Below are 20,524 nucleotides of genomic sequence, written 5' to 3'. Positions count from 1 at the left end.
AAATGTAATATGGTGCGATTTCGGAAAATGTGCGATCACTGCTGCGTCTTTAGATTCCCCACCCCCAAAACAGTGACAGCCTGGGGCTTAGAGGACACTGTGTGCGACGACGCAGGACCCATTCTGCACGTGCACATAATGGGTCCTGTGCATGCGCAGATGCCACAGCATTGGAGATGTACACATACCAGCACAGGTGCCCCACCATCGGAGATGTACACATACCAGCACAGGTGCCCCACCATCGGAGAAGTACACATACCAGCACAGGTGCCCCACCATCGGAGAAGTACACATACCAGCACAGGTGCCCCACCATCGGAGAAGTACACATACCAGCACAGGTGCCACACCATCGGAGAAGTACGCAAACCAGAATTAGAGGAGCCACAGCAGCTTCTGCATGTGATATGTTTTGTCCAATAGAAACACAGTGTTTGTTTTACTTTTATCTGTGAGTTTATATTAGATTTTTACACTACACATCCAAAACTGAACAAGAAACTACTAGTCAAAATCAACACACATCGAATTCGATTTTAAAATTGATTTCAAAATCAAATGTTTATTAAATTAAAGATTTGGACAGTGAACAAGAATGTTGATTTAATTCGATTTCAGTTGATTTAAATTGACCTTAAAATCGAATACAAAAACATTAGTAAATATACCTCTATATATTCAACATAACTTGTGTTAATTTCGGTAGCAGAGATATTCACTACAAACCTTGTGTGTTCTCTAGCCCCCCCAAAAAATGCAAAATATATTTGGCTCCATACTCTCTCCCTATTGCGGGTAATGAGAACTGCAGTATCCTGCATTACAGTTAACTCAGATGTCTCCTGCATTAAGCCTTTGGTAGATTGCAGGGATACTTTAACCACCGGTGTAGTTATAGTGGGTGCAGGGAGTGCAATTGCTATGGTTCCCAAAGGCTTAGGTGGTCCAACTCTGGGGCCTGACTCAACTGTACCAGGTTATTCCCGGAATGCCACTATCAGTGTGTGCTATAAAGTAAACTGGGGGAACTGTGTGGCATGTGCACTGGAGGCATTACATTGTGACATTATGGGGTATATGCAATTGCGGTCGAATTCCCGAAAATGTCGAAAAACGGGACATTTTCGCCCAAAAAAATAATTCGACAATGCAATTCAGTACTTTCCGTCAAAAAAACGGACTTTCCAAATTCGACTTTTTGAAATTCGACATTTGTCAAATTCGACATTTCTACAATGGTACAAATGCGGCAATTCGACAAAAGTATATTCAATTGAAGTTTGGAAATTCGACAACAGTGCTTTTAGACAGTAAATTCGTCATTTTCAATCCGCCACACTTTGGTGGCGGAATCTAATAAATTTTTTTAAAAACATGTTTTTTTGGGTGTTTTTTTTTATTGGTAATAGCATATCTATTTATATTAGAAGGGATTAGGTACTTGGTTTGTCTATTTTGGAGGCACAAGTATTATTTATATATTTTTAAAAATATATATATATTTTATTTTTTAAATGGAATGGTAAAAATCAGAAAAAAATTGCGTGGGGTCCCCCCTCCTAAGCATAACCAGCCTCGGGCTCTTCGAGCCGGTCCTGGTTCTAAAAATCCGGGGGGGGGGGGGGGGAAGAATGACAGGGGATCCCCCGTATTTTTAAAACCAGCACCGGGCTCTGCGCCTGGTGCTGGTGCAAAAAATACGGGGGACAAAAAGAGTAGGGGTCCCCCGTATTTTTTACACCAGCATCGGGCTCCACTAGCTGGACAGATAATGCCACAGCCGGGGGTCACTTTTATACAGCGCCCTGCGGCCGTGGCATTAAATATCCAACTAGTCACCCCTGGCCGGGGTACCCTGGGGGAGTGGGGACCCCTTCAATCAAGGGGTCCCCCCCAGCCACCCAAGGGCCAGGGGTGAAGCCCGAGGCTGTCCCCCCCATCCAAGGGCTGCGGATAGGGGGCTGATAGCCTTGAGAAAATGGAAAGAATATTGTTTTTTTCCAGTAGTACTACAAGTCCCAGCAAGCCTCCCCTGCAAGCTGGTACTTGGAGAACCACAAGTACCAGCATGCGGGAGAAAAACGGGCCCGCTGGTACCTGTAGTTCTACTGAAAAAAAAATACCCAAATAAAAACAGGACACGCACACCGTGATAGTAAAACTTTATTTCACACATGTCGACACATACATACTTACCTATGTTCACACGCCGACCTCTGTCCACTTGTCCAAGTAGAATCCACGTGTACCTGTGAATAAAATTATACTCACCTGATCCAGTGTCCAGATTATAATCCACGTACTTGGCAAAAAAAAAAAAAACGAACACCCGGACCAAACGGACTGAAAGGGGTCCCATGTTTACACATGGGACCCCTTTCCACGAATGCCGGGACCCCACGTGACTGCTGTCACAGAAAGGTCCCTTCAGCCAATCAGGAAGCGCTACTTCGTGGCACTCACCTGATTGGCTGTATGCGCGTCTGCTGGCAGACAGCGCATCGCACAGCTCCCTCCATTAGTTTCAATGGTGGGAACTTTGCCGTCAGCGGTGGGGTTACCCGCGGTCAGCCGCTAACCGCGGGTGACCTCACCGCTGACCGCAAAGTTCCCACCATTGAATATAATAGAGAGACTTTGCGATGCGCTGTCTGACAGCACAGACGCGCATAGCCAATCAGCAGAGTGCCAGGACGTTGCGCTCGCTGAGACCTTTCTGTGACAGCAGTCACGGGTGGGTGTCTGCATTCGGGGAAAGGGGTCCCATGTGTAAACATGGGACCCCTTTCAGTCCGTTTGGTCCGGGTGTTCGTTTTGTTGTTTTGCCAAGTACGAGGATTATAATCTGGACACTGGATCAGGTGAGTATAATTTTATTCACAGGTACACGTGGATTCTACTTGGACAAGTGGACAGAGGTCGGCGTGTGAACATAGGTAAGTATGTATGTGTCGACATGTGTGAAATAAAGTTTTACTATCACGGTGTGCGTGTCCTGTTTTTATTTGGGTATTTTTTTTCAGTAGAACTACAGGTACCAGCGGGCCCGTTTTTCTCCCGCATGCTGGTACTTGTGGTTCTCCAAGAACCAGCTTGCGGGGGAGGCTTGCTGGGACTTGTAGTACTACTGGAAAAAACAATATTCTTTCAATTTTCTCAAGGCTATCAGCCCCCCATCCGCAGCCCTTGGATGGGGGGGACAGCCTCGGGCTTCACCCCTGGCCCTTGGGTGGCTGGGGGGGGGACCCCTTGATTGAAGGGGTCCCCACTCCCCCAGGGTACTCCGGCCAGGGGTGACTAGTTGGATATTTAATGCCACGGCCGCAGGGCGCTGTATAAAAGTGACCCCCGGCTGTGGCATTATCTGTCCAGCTAGTGGAGCCCGATGCTGGTGTAAAAAATACGGGGGACCCCTACTCTTTTTGTCCCCCGTATTTTTTACACCAGAACCAGGACCTGCTCGAAGAGCCCGAGGCTGGTTATGCTTTGGAGGGGGGACCCCACGCAATTTTTTTTCGGGTTTTTTACCGTTTTTTTTAAAATCGGATCAAAATCCGTCAAATCGGCCGTTTATCGACAGCGGGACTGTCGAATCCGTTTTTTATTGAATATGTTGAATTCCGGCACCCACTTGCCGGAATTCGACGGTCGAATTGTGTCGAATTAAAAAACGGGCGAAAAATTGCCGCGATTCGCCGCTAATTGCATATACCCCTATATGAACTGGGGGCATTGTGTGGTATAATCTAAACTAAGGCACTACTATGGGCATAATATTAATTATAGTTCATATAATAAACCAGAGCACGGCTATGGCGCATAAAATGATCAACCGCTGTGCAGGTGTCTCTATAACAGTGAAGGGGCCCCTTGTTGCTATGGGTCCCGCATAGTTCTGGCTACGCCCCTGACTTTAATCATACACAAATGTCTTGTTTTTTATGATTTAATTAGCTTGATACATTTTTTGTTCTTGTTAATAATTCTGTTTTTCAAAAGTTCAACATGTGCACAATGCCACCTCTTGTTCTGTGTGCAATTCTTGGTACTGTATCTTATTCTGTATGCTGTATACATGTTTAAGAAAAGTAATAACATTTCCAGAGTATTCTTTGGTGAGTCCAAGACTTAAGTGGGCCCCATATTGCAGAATATATTTAAGGTCAAAATATATGTGCTGTATAAAATATTTTCTCTTTGGCACACATACTCCAGTATGAAACTGTAACAGATGAGTCCATTTACACTGTGGCACAAGTCGCGCAATATAGCCCCTCTTGTCTTTCAGGCCCCGGGAGACTCTGCCGCGCTAAGTGTCCTTTTCCCTCAAAATGTGCATTTTACTTGCATAATTAAAACAGCTAAAAGGGACAAAACTACATTGCTAGCATACGCTGAGCACTGGGGCATGCGACATACATCTGTGTGCGGTTGAGTCTGATTCTATGGATAAAGGGCTCCAATACGAGCGGCTTCTCCTCACACCAAGTTCTACTGTTTTTCATCTGCATCTTTATATGTGTGTTATACCAATTCCTGTGCAATTGGAGTCACAGCCTAGTGTCTCTAGTACACTGAGAAGTTTTTTCATTGCATTTGTGGTACCGTACCCATTGCAGTCACGCAGGGCATCAGGCACCTTATGGCGTAACAATACTCAATGTAATAGGCACATGTATATAAGCTAACTCTAGAAAGAGTGTTTAAAATGACATATTAGCCATGTTAACTAATTGTGTCATGTCTGCCTACACTACACTGTACCAAGGGGGTCATTCCGAGATGATTGTAGCTGTACTAAATTTAGCACAGCTACGATCATTCACACTGACATGCGGGGGGACGCCCAGCACAGGGCTATCCCGCCCCGCATGTCAGTGCCACCCCCCCCCCCCCCCACACACACACACAGAAGTGCAAAGGCATCGCACAGCGGCGATGCCTTTGCACTTCAAGAGCAGCTCCTGACCAGCGCAGCTTTAGCATGCTGGCCGGGAGCTAGTCATCGCCCCCCGGCCCGCAGCGGCTGCGTGTGAGGTCACGCAGCTGCTGCAGCCCACCCCTCATTTGGTCCGGCCACGCCTGTGTTGGCCGGACCGCGCCCACGAAACGGCGGGCAAACGCCGCCGTTCCGCCCCCCCCCCCCTCCTGTCCAGCGACCGCCTCTGCCTGTCAATCAGGCAGAGGTGATCGTAGCGGCCCGATGGCCTTCGGCCATCTGGCATGCGCCGGCGCTCTGCAATGCCGGTGCATGCGCAGTTCTGACCCGATCGCACCGCTGCGATAAACTGCAGCGTGCGATCGGGTCAGAATGACCCCCCATGTGTATTGCACATATTGTAGATGGATTCTATTTGAACATTAATAATGGTCATCCTGTACTGATGGAAAATGTCCCATTTTGCTTTTGTAGATTGTTGGCCTAGAATTTATCCTGGGCAGTGAGAGTTTATGGCCTGTCCTCCTGGGACTTTCTGGTGTCCCCGCTGTTATTCAGACTATCATGCTGTTCTTTTGCCCAGAAAGCCCCAGATATGTCTACATTAAACTCGGAAGGGAAGAAGATACTAAAAGAAGTAAGTAATAACCAGAATTTGCCATATTGTGTGTCATGTATGTTACATAAACTTTATTGCTGTAACAAGCCATGTAAAATAGGGTATAATTGGGTAAAATGTCTATTGTCCCATGTTCTGTAAATTTATTTTCAGAACCTAAATCTATGATTTTATTTAAAGCTAATTAATATTGCAACAGATTATTTATTCTTTCGTGCAATATTCAGGGGACTGTAACCGTATGTTTTTTAATTACCTACTTTATAGTATAGTATATTATTTATAGATTTAGTAAGTCACAGAGCTCACTATTTAGTACAATTCTGATTCTTGCTTTCTCTTCCCTATAATTTTTTCATCTCCTGTTATTTTTAGAGATGAGCGGATTCGGTTTTACTCGGTTTTACTCGGTTCTCAAAACCGAATCTTATTGGCTCACGGATGTCACGTGTTTTGGATAGCCAATAAGATTCGGTTTTGAGAACCGAGTAAAACCGAGTAAAACCGAATCCGCTCATCTCTAGTTATTTTTGGTGTGATTACTTTCTCCCAGTACAGTAGCGTGAGGATATGGGGTGCTGGATCCGCAGCACTCATACTGTACATCCCCACTATCACAGTGGGGGCTGATTCAGATATGGACGGTGTTGTACAGCAGCTGCTGTGCAAAAATGAGGGAAAAGATGCCTCCTGCCAGCACCTCAGATCACAGTAGCATTTGATCACCATGGCAACCACTGGTGGCAGCATCAGCAATGGGAGTAAGTCTAATTTTACTCAGGATGGCCAGGAATGTTTTTCCTGTCCCCAGCATGCAGCATTTTAAACCCTGCAACAGGGTGATTGAACAATCCTGATTTAAAAAACCCTGCAACGGGTGATTGAACAGCTTGTGTAGTTTCCAAGTTGTTTGTTTTCGGTCCCGAGCTAAGTGGTTCGCAACTGTGTACCACTGTGACAAAATGGCGCCGTGCACGGGCAGTACTAAGGTTGGTGGCCATCTATGGGGGTCATTCCGAGTTGTTCGCTCTGTATTTTTTTCTCGCAACGGAGCGATTAGTCGCTAATGCGCATGCGCAATGTCCGCAGTGCGACTGCGCCAAGTAAATTTGCTATGCAGTTAGGTATTTTACTCACGGCATTACGAGGTTTTTTCTTCGTTCTGGTGATCGTAATGTGATTGACAGGAAGTGGGTGTTTCTGGGCGGAAACAGGCCGTTTTATGGGAGTGTGTGAAAAAACGCTACCGTTTCTGGGAAAAACGCAGGAGTGGCTGGAGAAACGGAGGAGTGTCTGGGCGAACGCTGGGTGTGTTTGTGACGTCAAACCAGGAACGACAAGCACTGAACTGATCGCACTGGCAGAGTAAGTCTCGAGCTACTCAGAAACTGCACAGAGAAGTCTTTTCGCAATATTGCGAATCTTTCGTTCGCAATTTTGATAAGCTAAGATTCACTCCCAGTAGGCGGCGGCTTAGCGTGTGCAAAGCTGCTAAAAGCAGCTTGCCAGCGAACAACTCGGAATGAGGGCCTTAGTACAGTCGTTTAAGCCTCCCTGGAGTAACTGTAAAATGTAGTCTGCGTAGTAGTGCACACCATTTTCAATAGTTACAGCTTGAGGAAGGACAATTAACAATTGTATTTAGTGGAACTGTTCCAGAGTGATGTCTACTATTTGCTCTCTCCTTCCCTTCTCTCTGTCTCTAGAAATTCATCTCTGTAGTTTTCAAGGTGCTTTCTGTTTTTAGACATATGTAATGGTTTTTATTTATAAATATTTATAAAAATTTCTGTTAGTGTAATGTAGAAATGAATATGATTACATTATATATGTGTGTGTGTGTGTGTGTAAATATATATATATATATGTGTGTGTGTGTGTTTGTGTGTTTTATACACACACACACACACACACACACACACACACACACACACACCTTTTTTGCACATTACCTGATATGCTGCTTCATAGGAGGATCTTTTGCAGGTAATGCTGGTCTGGTGTAAAGATAAGTGATGATGACACAGCAACTGCATTATATAACTGTTTCTGATTGGCTAATGCAAACTGACAACGTCACTCATTAGCAGCAGAACTAGGGGGATCATTCCGAGTTGATCGTAGCTGTGCTAAATTTAGCACAGCTACTATCATGAACTCAGACATGTGGGGTGACGCCCAGCACAGGGCTAGTCCGCCCCGCATGTTAGCGTCGCCCCCCCCCACAGAAGTGCAAAGGCATCGCATGCCTTTGCACTGCAAGAGTAGCTCCCGGCCAGCGCAGCTTTAGCGTGCTGGGTGGGAGTTACTCTTCGCTCCCCGACCCGCAGTGGCTGCGTGTGATGTCACGCAGCTGCTGCAGGCCACTCCCCACACGGTACGACCACACCTGCGCTGGTCGGACCGCGCCCATGAAATGGCGTCCAAACGCCGCCCTTTCGCCCCCCTCCCACCCATCGACCGCCTCTGTCTGTCAATCAGGCAGAGGCGATCGTAGTGTAGCGACAGGCGGCCATGCGCCGGCGCACTGCGGCGCCGGCGCAGATCTGACCCGACCGCTACGCTACGATAAACTGCAGCGTGCGATCGGGTCAGAATGACCACCTATATTATAAAAAAATTGCAGCTATCTCTTCTGATTATTTATTAGTCATTTCCATTTGAACTACAGCAGGAAAGAAGATTCCTATTGATTTTGAAATCAATAAACAATGGATGCGGGGGTGTTTGCAATTAATTAAATTTTATATTGACTATGTAGTTTTTGCATTTATTAATATAACTGTCAAGCCGCTATTGTCTCTTGGCCATATGACACCATAGGGAGATGTATTGGCCCTCATTCCGAGTTGTTCGCTCGGTATTTTTCATCGCATCGCAGTGAAAATCCGCTTAGTACGCATGCGCAATGTTCGCACTGCGACTGCGCCAAGTAACTTTACTATGAAGAAAGTAATTTTACTCACGGCTTTTTCTTCGCTCCGGCGATCGTAATGTGATTGACAGGAAATGGGTGTTACTGGGCGGAAACACGGCGTTTCAGGGGCGTGTGGCTGAAAACGCTACCGTTTCCGGAAAAAACGCAGGAGTGGCCGGAGAAACGGTGGGAGTGCCTGGGCGAACGCTGGGTGTGTTTGTGACGTCAACCAGGAACGACAAGCACTGAACTGATCGCACAGGCAGAGTAAGTCTGGAGCTACTCTGAAACTGCTAAGTAGTTAGTAATCGCAATATTGCGAATACATCGGTCGCAATTTTAAGAAGCTAAGATTCACTCCCAGTAGGCGGCGGCTTAGCGTGTGTAACTCTGCTAAATTCGCCTTGCGACCGATCAACTCGGAATGAGGGCCGTATTATCACTTACTTAGAGAACGTTATTCCCGCTGCATCACTTCACAGCTTTTTCGCAGTGATCTGCCTGCACACATCGCCAGAATGTACAACCCCCTGGCCTGACATCATAGCGATGCACTCTCTCTCTGGTCCGGTGATGTACCTGTTTGCGTTCGTTGTGGTCCTGCGCATGCGCAGTAAACTTTCCTGCCCTGCACGTCTTCCTGTGCATGCGCGATTCATCTAAGTACTTGGAGGACTTAAGGCGAGTGTGGCAGTGCGCATGTGCTGTCTCCCCAGCTCCCAGAGAGCCATGCTGTGTATACCGACGTATGCGCAGAGGAGCCCTCAGTACGCCGTGGCCAGACGAAAAAGTTTTATTTAAAAAAAAACCCAACAACAAAGTAGCTACAGTGCTGCATTGCCAGCCCCGAACTGGCGAAGTGACAGAGGGGGATTATCATGAGGTGCAGAGCCTCCTCAGTGTTCATACATCAGGTGCCCATCGCCTTCCTATGCCCTATGCAAACAGTACAGCAGATGTTATTGTAGTATGCGCTGTGTGCATTCCTTAAATCCCCGCTGAGAGTTGCTTCATACATTGCGGTGAAGCGGGGAATGCAGGACTTAGCGTGCGCTATGTGCACAAAGGCACATAGCGACACTTCATAGATCTGCCCCCATATTACTTTTTAATGCATACAAATTAAGTAATAAAACTTTCTTATTTGCATTATAGCCAACACTGTTAAACCACATTTGTACACTTGACAACAGGGATGTAACTACAGGTGTGCAAGCTTTGCAGTCACTCATGGTGCTGGGCCCTGGGGTGGCACCATGGCTCCCCCACGGCACTTGCATATAGCTTGTAAGGTGCCTGGAACAATAGAGTGCCCCCCTTCGGCATGATGCCCTGTACAGTAGCCCTTCCTGCACTGCCCAATGTTATTGAGTTTAGAGTTGGACAGACCATGAGATAGATGCATGCTAGTCACAATGCACACATAAAACAGCAATGTTGCAGCTGAATAGTTAGGATTCCATCTGTGCCATAAACATACTTACATACTCTCCCGGAAGCTGTGGGAGACACACAATTATTCAAGTAGTTCCCCGCATCCCCAAAAAGTGGGTGAATCTCCCACATCCTGCCCACCTTCCAAGTGAAGTGAGCAGGATGGGGGAATAATGCCATGAATAGCAAGTGTGTATGGAGGGGGTGAGGCTAAATGATGCAAGTTACATAATTTAACCCCACCCCACCCTCACACTTACCTGCGAATCGTGACATTTTGTAGCTACATGGGCATGGCAGCTACTTTTCTGTACCTTTCTTTGTGTTTTTCTTTCATTAAGGTGTATTTAACATCTTGAAGTTTTTATAAGTTATTATTACAATTCTTTTAGGTTTATATTGTTCTACAGTTCTCCTCAGTGTTGCTGAGAGGGTAAGTCAGAGCACACGTGAAGCGGTGACATGCAAGACAGACATGTGATAATGTCAAATATTACCTTAAAACATAAAGCTATACACTATTACCGTGGAGCCGCTATGGCCGCTAGACTTATTACACACACTACGGACTAAGTACGCTATTTGCGTACTGAATACCGTATGGATACGCACTTAGCGTATCAGACGCTGTGCCGTGGGCGCGACGCACACGTGGCACGTACGCACACGGATTGAAATACTGTAAACCTTATTAATGAAACAATGTAATGATATGCTTATACTTTAAACCTTAAATAGCACTGGCGACACAAAGTATCTGCAGTGCATACACCTTAACAATGCAGGTTAATCTAAAACAGGTTAAACAAGTTAATCTACTTTAAAAGCCCAGGCAGGAAAAATGAAAACACAACACCGGGTTTTGCTAAAACCACAGGGCTCTAATACCGCAGTGGATTATTCAGAGAAAAGGGGTAAACATATACAAATTATACACTACAAGCTAACAGGGAAATCTAAACAGAATAACAGAGAATAATGGCTACAGAGAATATACATACATGGGAAATCGTTCGCAAGCGCGACCTGGATCCAGTCCTCAGCTATTCAGGTAGAAAGCCTTCAGAGTCTCCAGCTGGCCAGGCAACAGTGGTCTTTATATACACAACATACATTCACAATACAATGGTCCCTGTAATCTCATTGTTCATTGGACACAGGGATGTGTCTCTACATTACAGGAAAGGTCATAGGTGGATTTGAACAGGTGGGCTGTGTCTTTCCCCAACTGCTCTTGTGGGTGGTATCCTCTGGATTCCTGCCGCATGTGTAATTTACAGCAAATACAGTTAATGTTCATAATCTACTTCTGTACATAACTATACGCAGGAGCGAGCGATCCTTTCCTAACTAACACCGGAATGTTACCCTTAAAATACCCTACAGCTGGATACTAGACACCACCTTTCATCCTTTATCTGACCCTTCCTATCATGCAAAGAGGAATCCCTCTGCCCAGGAACTGTTTAAACTAATCATACTTGCTGACATGGTCTAGAGGGACAATATCTACAAAATGCACTATTTGGGTTAAATATGCTACGTTCGAGTCGCACGCTACACGTTCACAAACTCCGCCGTAAATACACATATCATGCGCACGAGTCGCTAGAGCGTCTCTTACGCAACTTGCGGGTATGTGTACGCATGGGGGACCAGGTGCACGAGCAGCGTGCATGTGCACGAGGGGTTAGTACAAGGGATATGCATCATGATATTTTTCGACTTTGACAGTCCACCCTTTGGCAGTCAACAATAACTGCCACTATCTAAACAATTAAGCAGAAAAATATACAATACAATGAAATACCTACAAATGATTGGGTGGAGGGAGGAGAGGAAAAGGTGGGAAATGTATGACCTAGTGGGATAGTAAAAGCATGTATGTATGAAATTCATGTCTGAGGGGCATGTATCATCGTGCCGTACATGTTCTAGATAAGCTTCGAGGTATTGCGAAGTATACATTAAATCCTTCTTATCCCGTATTAAGGGTCTGTAAGTGGGCCAACAAACACTACCGAGCTCTTTTCGGCTTCTTGTTCCAACAAATGGGGGGGACATTAGTTGATGATACATGGATGGGGAAAAACATGTGAGTGCTAATATATGTACCTATATCACCTGTCGACTATGTGTGTCACTACCTGAAGGTTATAGAGATGAAGATAAGAAACATATGTCACAAATACATTCATATGATAATGTGTATAATTGTCCTTGGGTGTCTGTTGAAGTCTTGTCCGGAGAGGTGTATCTTTGCTGTGAGTGATAAGCAAAGTCTTTCAAGTGTCCATACAAAGTCTTTTAAAGTCTCTAAAGTGTCTCGCAAAGTCTGTGGAAATGTTCATTAAAGGTCTGTAGAAATGTTCATCAAAGGTCTGTAGAAATGTTCAACAAAATCTTCTTCCGAGTGGATGTCTTCTTACCTTGGAGAAAAACAAAGGAGAAACGGGTGAAAGAAACGGACCGTGGAATCACGTCTTATCACAACATTGTCTCGATTGATGGGTCATAAATTAAACCAGTTGTTGTAACAATGCCCTCGCTCCTCAAACTCATCACTTTGGTACTGCGCTTGCGCTGCATTAAAATCCGAACACATCTAAATATCAAACCCATCATTATGACAACTCCCAGGATACAAAGGAGAAATTTTCCTACATTCACGATAACATTTTGAGCCCATTCTCCTAAACCTGAGAACCAATTGCGTGGGTTAAACCATGACACCCAGCCGGTCAATTCATTACTCACAGCAGTAAGGGTAAGGTTGTGTCTCCTTCGGAACTCCCACTTCAATTGCAAGATATCGTCCATCTTTTGATCTATGACCTCGGTTGGGTCATCAGTGTTGTTTGTGATATATGTACAACACTTCACACCATACTGAGTTGCTAGGGTGACACAATACCCGCCTGTCACCGCTGTGATGTAATTGAGAACCATCCTATGCTGGATCAGTGTCATTTTGTAAGCTTGCAATTCCCTCCCAGTATACCTGAAGGTGTCATCATACATCTCGGTGATATTGTCTATCAGGTTCGCTAGCGCAGTAATATACCTAAAATTTATAATTCCTCTGGCGGTACGGGTGATATCTAACGCGAGTAGGAATTGAATCCCGGTGGATTCGTGGATCAAATCAGAGGCTGCGTGCTCTGTCCTATCTATAAGGTGTCTCTTAACAGTGAGTGTGAGTGTAAGGAGCTTGAGCATTGCGGTGAACGTCTTTCATCTTATTATGGGTAATGGTCATTACTTCTGGCAACACTCTTCCAATGTAACACAATCCCTCTGAGTTTGGGGCAAGCCACTTATACGCCTTCCTCCCGCATATGAAATATGCATCATCGGGGAGAACATATGGGACAGAATATGACATCACCATATTGCAAACCTTCCAGGTGAAAAATCCTATCCCTAACTCTCTCATTTGCTCAGTACACGTATCAGGCTGTATGATATGCGCACAGTACCCTGGAGATACTTCTCCAACCCGCATGGTCCTACTTCCTAGAGTGTACCTATACTGAAAATATCTCCCACCGTCGGCTATTTGGCGTATAAGTTCTGAGTCTATGGGCATTCTATCGGCTCTGTGTGAAAATGCCATGGTTTGGTTATTCCATGTCACTTCCCAATTTCCCGGCTTTCGGGGATTGGAAATGTTGAAACATATTAAGGACCTATCCACATGATATTGGTGGAGCTTCAAACTAGGAGGCCTAGAAATATTACATTTCTTGTCCACCGGTCTCCCACCCCTTAATTCAAGTACCTCATCTATTGTTAAAGGGTATGGTACTAGTCCTGACTTGCTCTGACCTTGAGGTACTTGTGAGCACACCCAGCACTCCGTTTGGTTTAAAACCTTACCCACTAATGAGTGATAGTCACTCAATGGATGACGGTCCATGTTGATATTAAGGCTGGACTGACATCTCTGGATGCACCTGTCCTCAACTATGTTTTCACAATTTCTACAGATACAATTCTCCTCAGCTAACAATCCTTCACAATGTCTCCTAGTGTCATGACTACCAGATCGTTTTCTGATACTCGCCTTTGCTCGGTGACTGTGTTGCTCTTTGAATTCTACTAATCCGTCCTTGTCATCAGAACCCATTCCAGATCCTTTCTCGACCTCTCTGGTACTCTCACCGAAATAGACTGCTCTGGTCAACAACAGGGTCACCAGGAAAACCCGGAACGCAGTCTCTTGAGGTAAGTCCATCTTGCAGGAGGAGAAAGAAAGAGTGGTAATGGGAGGTAAAGAAAATAATAGAAGGGAAAGAAAACTGGTGCGACAACCGCCTCTGATCTTGTAGTTCTCTGTGCTCAGGTGCCGTGACAACAGTCCTGCCTCTCAACCTTCCCGGAACAGGCACTCCAGTGATACGGTTTCCTCTACACTCTGCTCTTTGTCACGGGCTTTCTCTGGGTCAGCGACCTTCTTACAGTGGGACGAGTGGACCCAAGTCTCTCTTTCGGCAACCTTCAATGCTGTCGTGCTGGTCAGTAAGACTTGGTACGGTCCTTCCCACCGGTCAATAAGGCAACCTGAGCGTAGAAAATTTCGAATCATTACATAATCCCCAGGTTCAATGTCATGACAATTACTGTCTGGCAGATCAGGAATAATCAGCTTTAGATTGCTGTTTTGATTCCTCAACTGCTTGCTCATCTTAACCAAATACTTTACAGTCACTTCATTATTGCATTTCAAATCATCCTGGGGGTCAATCATTACATGGGGTTGTCGACCAAAAAGAATCTCAAAGGGTGATAGGTTAAGAGGGGACCTGGGAGTGGTTCTGATGCTGTACAATACAAGTGGCAAAGCTTCTGGCCACAACAATCCAGTTTCAGCCATCACTTTGCTCAGCTTGTTCTTAATAGTGCTGTTTACTCTTTCCACTTTCGCACTCGCCTGTGGGCGGTACGGAGTATGCAGCTTACTATTAATTCCCATTAATTTGCACATTACCTGAAAGACTTCACCTGTAAAATGGGTACCCCTATCACTTCCAATTATCCTAGGGATACCATACCTGCACACAAATTCCTGCACAATTTTATTTGCAGTAAACACAGCAGTATTTGTGGCAGCGGGGAACGCTTCTACCCAATTTGAAAACACATCAATACAAACCAACACATACTTTAAATTTCTACAGGGTGGCAATTGTATGAAATCAATCTGTATTACCTGAAAAGGGCCGTCTGTTGGCGGGATATGGGATGGTTCTGTTGGTATTGACTTTCCAATATTCTTCCTCAAGCAGGTAAGGCATGTCATTGCTCTCTTACCCGCATGAGAAGAGAATCCTGGCGCGCACCAATAGGCTCTTACCAACTTGCACATACCCTCTTTGCCCAGATGAGTCAGACCATGTGCCGCCTCAGCCAAACTTGGAAGATATGCTCTGGGGGCCACTCGCTTACCCTGTCCATCTGTCCAGAGTCCTGAGGACTCCTGGCCATATCCTTTTGACCTCCAGACTGCCTTTTCCTGTGGGGAACACAAATTTTGCATTTCACTCAATTTTTGTGTGTTGATGGTATTGAATACCATCAGTTGTGTGATGTCTGTCTGTATGGGGCTGCTGGCTGCTTCTTTCGCAGCTTCGTCTGCCCGGCTGTTACCAAGTGACACTGGGTCTTGGCTGTATGTGTGGGCTTTACACTTGATAACAGCCACTCTGTCAGGTTCCTGTATCGCTGCTAGAAGTCTTTTGATGTGGGTTGCATGCGCCACGGGTGTGCCAGCTGCCGTCATGAAATTTCTGAGGCGCCATAAGGCCCCGAAATCATGCACTACTCCAAAGGCATACCTCGAATCCGTGTAGATATTGGCTGACTTACCCTTAGCCAATTCACACGCTCTGGTTAGGGCGACCAGCTCAGTAACTTGTGCTGAGTGTGGTGGGCCCAGGGGTTCTGCTTCTATGGTACCTTTGTCATCTACGACTGCGTATCCAGTACACAAGTCTCCCGAGTCCGTCTGTCTGTGACAACTACCGTCAGTGTAAAAAGTAAAATCTACGCCTTCCAGTGGGTTGTCACTAATGTCGGGCCTTGCAGTGAAAGTTTGATTCAAATATTCCATACAATCATGTGTGTCAGTGTCTATACTAAATCCTCCTTCACCATCACTCTCATCCCCCACCCTTTGTGCCTGTCCAGGCACACCTGGGAAATACGTTGCAGGATTTAGTGCGCTGCATCTCCTTATGGTGATGTTTACTGGGGCCATTAGTGCTAATTCCCACCTTGTAAACCGTGCTGATGAGACGTGTCTGGTTTGGGCAGAATTCAGTAAGGCTGACACTGCATGAGGTGTATGGATAGTCAGGCTGTGTCCTAACACTACATCTTCGCTCTTGCTCACCAGCAATGCTATCGCTGCAACACTTCGCAAGCATGTGGGGAGAGACCGTGCTACAGTGTCCAATTGTGCACTGTAGTAAGCTACCGGCCTGCTGGCATCACCATGTCTCTGGGTTAGAACACCTGCCGCACACCCAGCACTCTCCGTACCGTATAGTTCAAAGGGTTTCCCATAATCTGGCATACCTAATGCTGGTGCCTGTGATAGGCACTGTTTGAGTCTCTCAAATGCCAGTTCGGACTCATCTGTGTGCGAAATCCAATCTGGTTTGTTTGACGAGACCATCTCTTGCAAAGGTAAGGCTAGTATGGAAAACCCTGGGATCCAGTTTCGGCAATACCCACACATTCCTAGGAAAGTGCGGATCTGTTGCTGGGTTTGTGGCAGAGTCATGTCGCGAATCGCCTGTATTCTATCAGCGGTGAGGTGTCTCAGTCCTTGTGTTAAGCAATGTCCCAAATATTTTACCTTGGTCTGGCATAACTGCAACTTATCCCTTGAAACCTTGTGTCCCGTATCAGAAAGATGAAACAAAAGTTGTTTCGTGTCTCTCAAGGACGATTCGAGTGAATCAGAACACAGCAGTAAGTCATCTACATACTGTATTAATACTGATCCGCTCTCAGGTTGAAAGGATTGTAAACAGTCATGCAAAGCCTGTGAGAAAATACTTGGGCTGTCAATGAAACCTTGGGGTAAGCGAGTCCAGGTGTGCTGTACTCCTCTGTATGTAAATGCAAACAAGTATTGGTTGTCAGGGTGCAGAGGGACCGAGAAAAAGGTGGAGCAGAGGTCAATAACAGTGAAAAATTTCGCAGTGGGAGGGATTTGCATAAGGATAACAGCTGGATTTGGCACTACGGGGAATTGGCTTTCAACTATTTTGTTTATCCCCCTTAGATCCTGCACTAGCCTGTAACCCCTCCCCCCACTCTTTTTCACAGGGAAGATGGGACTATTGGCAGTGCTGGACGTCCTAACTAGGATGCCCTGTTGCAGCAAGCGCTCTATGATTGGGTACACTCCTAACTCCTCCTCTGGCTTCAGAGGATACTGTGGGATTTTTGGAGCTATCCTACCATCTTTTACTTGCACCACTACAGGAGCTACATTTGCCATCAATCCAGTGTCTTGTCCATCTTTGGTCCAGAGGGACTCCGGTATCTGGGAGATCATTTCCTCTACCTTGGATGGACACCTGTTTGTAACAGCAGTGTGTGACATTAACCTTTGTGGGGAATCTAACATATTTTGCACTTCCTGAGCATGATTCTCGGGTATATCTAAGAAAACACCTTCAGGAGTACAATATATGACACACCCCATCTTACACAGTAAATCTCTTCCAAGTAGATTAGTCGGAGCCGATGCAGCCAGCAAAAAGGAGTGCTTGGCCTACAAAGGCCCTATCGTAATCTCTGCTGGTTTACTTAAAGGGTAGTGTTGTACTACTCCTGTTACTCCCATTGCTGGAATTGTTTTACCTGTGATTTTCATACCCACCATTGAATTTAACACTGACTTGGCCGCCCCCGTATCTACAAGGAAAGGTAGTGATCTACCAGCTACATTAACTGTGACCTCAGGTTCACTTCCAAGGCTCACAATTAATTTCACTGGCTGCAGACTACAGGTGTGGCCCCACCCCTATTGTGTGTGGTGACCCCCCCCCCCCCCCCCCGCAGCGCGCTGGCAGCTACAATATGTGATGGGGGTAACTGAGAATTTTCAGAGACCTGTGAGTCTCTCTTTGGTGGGTACCTCCTTGTTTCCCCTGCATGCGGTTCATAAGTTCTCCTCTGCGGTCCCTGATCCCAATTACGTGCGTTATATTGTGTGTCATGTTCTGGTCTAGGGGGTCGATATACCTTATGTGGGTCTCTAAAATTACAGTTTCGTGCGTAATGACCTTCTCTCTGACAGTTAAAACATTTTACCATATACGACTTACCAACAGGGGTCTGGGGTTTAGGCTGATGTGGCTTTGTTGTAAGTGCCTGTATACTTACCGTCATCAGCTTATCCCCCTGTGACTCCATGTGTTTAATGATGTTCCGATCGTGTTCAATAGCGGACTCTCTTAAGGCAGCCACCGAGATACCTCTCCAACTAGGTTGAGTGGTTTGTACCCTGGTTCTCAACACTTCCTTTATACCGTCCACCAATACGGACACAGCTACCTCCCTATGGTGCACATTATCCTTAATGTTTTCGATCCCAGTAAAGCTAGCCATTTCCTACAGTGCTCGATGGAAATAGTCAGAAGCCGTTTCACCTTCTTTTTGTCTAATGGAGAAAATTTTATTCCACCTGACAACAGTTGGGAAATATACTCCTAATTGCAGATTGATCTGTTTTACGTTCTCCTGATTGTACTCATCAGTGAGAGGTATTTCTGCATCTAATTTACAGTCCGCAATGAATTTCACAGGGTCAATATTGGAGGGCAAACATGCCCGTAGCACTGTACGCCAATCTTTGTTATTGGGTTCGGTGGCGTTACCTAGTTCCCTAATAAACCTCTGACATGCGACTAGATCTTTCCTGGGATCAGGAAATTCAGACATAATTGTTCTCAATTCTGCCCGGGACCAGGGACAGTGCATAGCAATGTTCCTGATGGGAGTGACTCCCAGAGCGTCAGTCTTTCCACAACAATCCAGTTTCAGCCATCACTTTGCTCAGCTTGTTCTTAATAGTGCTGTTTACTCTTTCCACTTTCGCACTCGCCTGTGGGCGGTACGGAGTATGCAGCTTACTATTAATTCCCATTAATTTGCACATTACCTGAAAGACTTCACCTGTAAAATGGGTACCCCTATCACTTCCAATTATCCTAGGGATACCATACCTGCACACAAATTCCTGCACAATTTTATTTGCAGTAAACACAGCAGTATTTGTGGCAGCGGGGAACGCTTCTACCCAATTTGAAAACACATCAATACAAACCAACACATACTTTAAATTTCTACAGGGTGGCAATTGTATGAAATCAATCTGTATTACCTGAAAAGGGCCGTCTGTTGGCGGGATATGGGATGGTTCTGTTGGTATTGACTTTCCAATATTCTTCCTCAAGCAGGTAAGGCATGTCATTGCTCTCTTACCCGCATGAGAAGAGAATCCTGGCGCGCACCAATAGGCTCTTACCAACTTGCACATACCCTCTTTGCCCAGATGAGTCAGACCATGTGCCGCCTCAGCCAAACTTGGAAGATATGCTCTGGGGGCCACTCGCTTACCCTGTCCATCTGTCCAGAGTCCTGAGGACTCCTGGCCATATCCTTTTGACCTCCAGACTGCCTTTTCCTGTGGGGAACACAAATTTTGCATTTCACTCAATTTTTGTGTGTTGATGGTATTGAATACCATCAGTTGTGTGATGTCTGTCTGTATGGGGCTGCTGGCTGCTTCTTTCGCAGCTTCGTCTGCCCGGCTGTTACCAAGTGACACTGGGTCTTGGCTGTATGTGTGGGCTTTACACTTGATAACAGCCACTCTGTCAGGTTCCTGTATCGCTGCTAGAAGTCTTTTGATGTGGGTTGCATGCGCCACGGGTGTGCCAGCTGCCGTCATGAAATTTCTGAGGCGCCATAAGGCCCCGAAATCATGCACTACTCCAAAGGCATACCTCGAATCCGTGTAGATATTGGCTGACTTACCCTTAGCCAATTCACACGCTCTGGTTAGGGCGACCAGCTCAGTAACTTGTGCTGAGTGTGGTGGGCCCAGGGGTTCTGCTTCTATGGTACCTTTGTCATCTACGACTGCGTATCCAGTACACAAGTCTCCCGAGTCCGTCTGTCTGTGACAACTACCGTCAGTGTAAAAAGTAAAATCTACGCCTTCCAGTGGGTTGTCACTAATGTCGGGCCTTGCAGTGAAAGTTTGATTCAAATATTCCATACAATCATGTGTGTCAGTGTCTATACTAAATCCTCCTTCACCATCACTCTCATCCCCCACCCTTTGTGCCTGTCCAGGCACACCTGGGAAATACGTTGCAGGATTTAGTGCGCTGCATCTCCTTATGGTGATGTTTACTGGGGCCATTAGTGCTAATTCCCACCTTGTAAACCGTGCTGATGAGACGTGTCTGGTTTGGGCAGAATTCAGTAAGGCTGACACTGCATGAGGTGTATGGATAGTCAGGCTGTGTCCTAACACTACATCTTCGCTCTTGCTCACCAGCAATGCTATCGCTGCAACACTTCG

At 46.0% G+C, this 20,524-nt stretch overlaps 1 protein-coding gene across 1 annotated transcript in view; it reads left to right on the top strand.

Annotated features, from left to right (window-relative positions):
- SLC2A2 (solute carrier family 2 member 2) overlaps positions 1-20,524 on the top strand; it is a 138,309-nt gene that overhangs the window by 51,446 nt on the left and 66,339 nt on the right. Inside the window, exon 6 of the mRNA XM_063916230.1 lies at positions 5,417-5,579. Within this exon, the coding sequence (XP_063772300.1) occupies positions 5,417-5,579 (163 nt within the window). The remainder of the gene's footprint in view (positions 1-5,416; positions 5,580-20,524) is intronic.

This window comes from Pseudophryne corroboree, chromosome 4, assembly GCF_028390025.1.
Source record: "Pseudophryne corroboree isolate aPseCor3 chromosome 4, aPseCor3.hap2, whole genome shotgun sequence".
NCBI classification, from domain to species: Eukaryota; Metazoa; Chordata; class Amphibia; order Anura; family Myobatrachidae; genus Pseudophryne; species Pseudophryne corroboree.
This window is presented reverse-complemented; position numbering and strand designations above follow the sequence as displayed.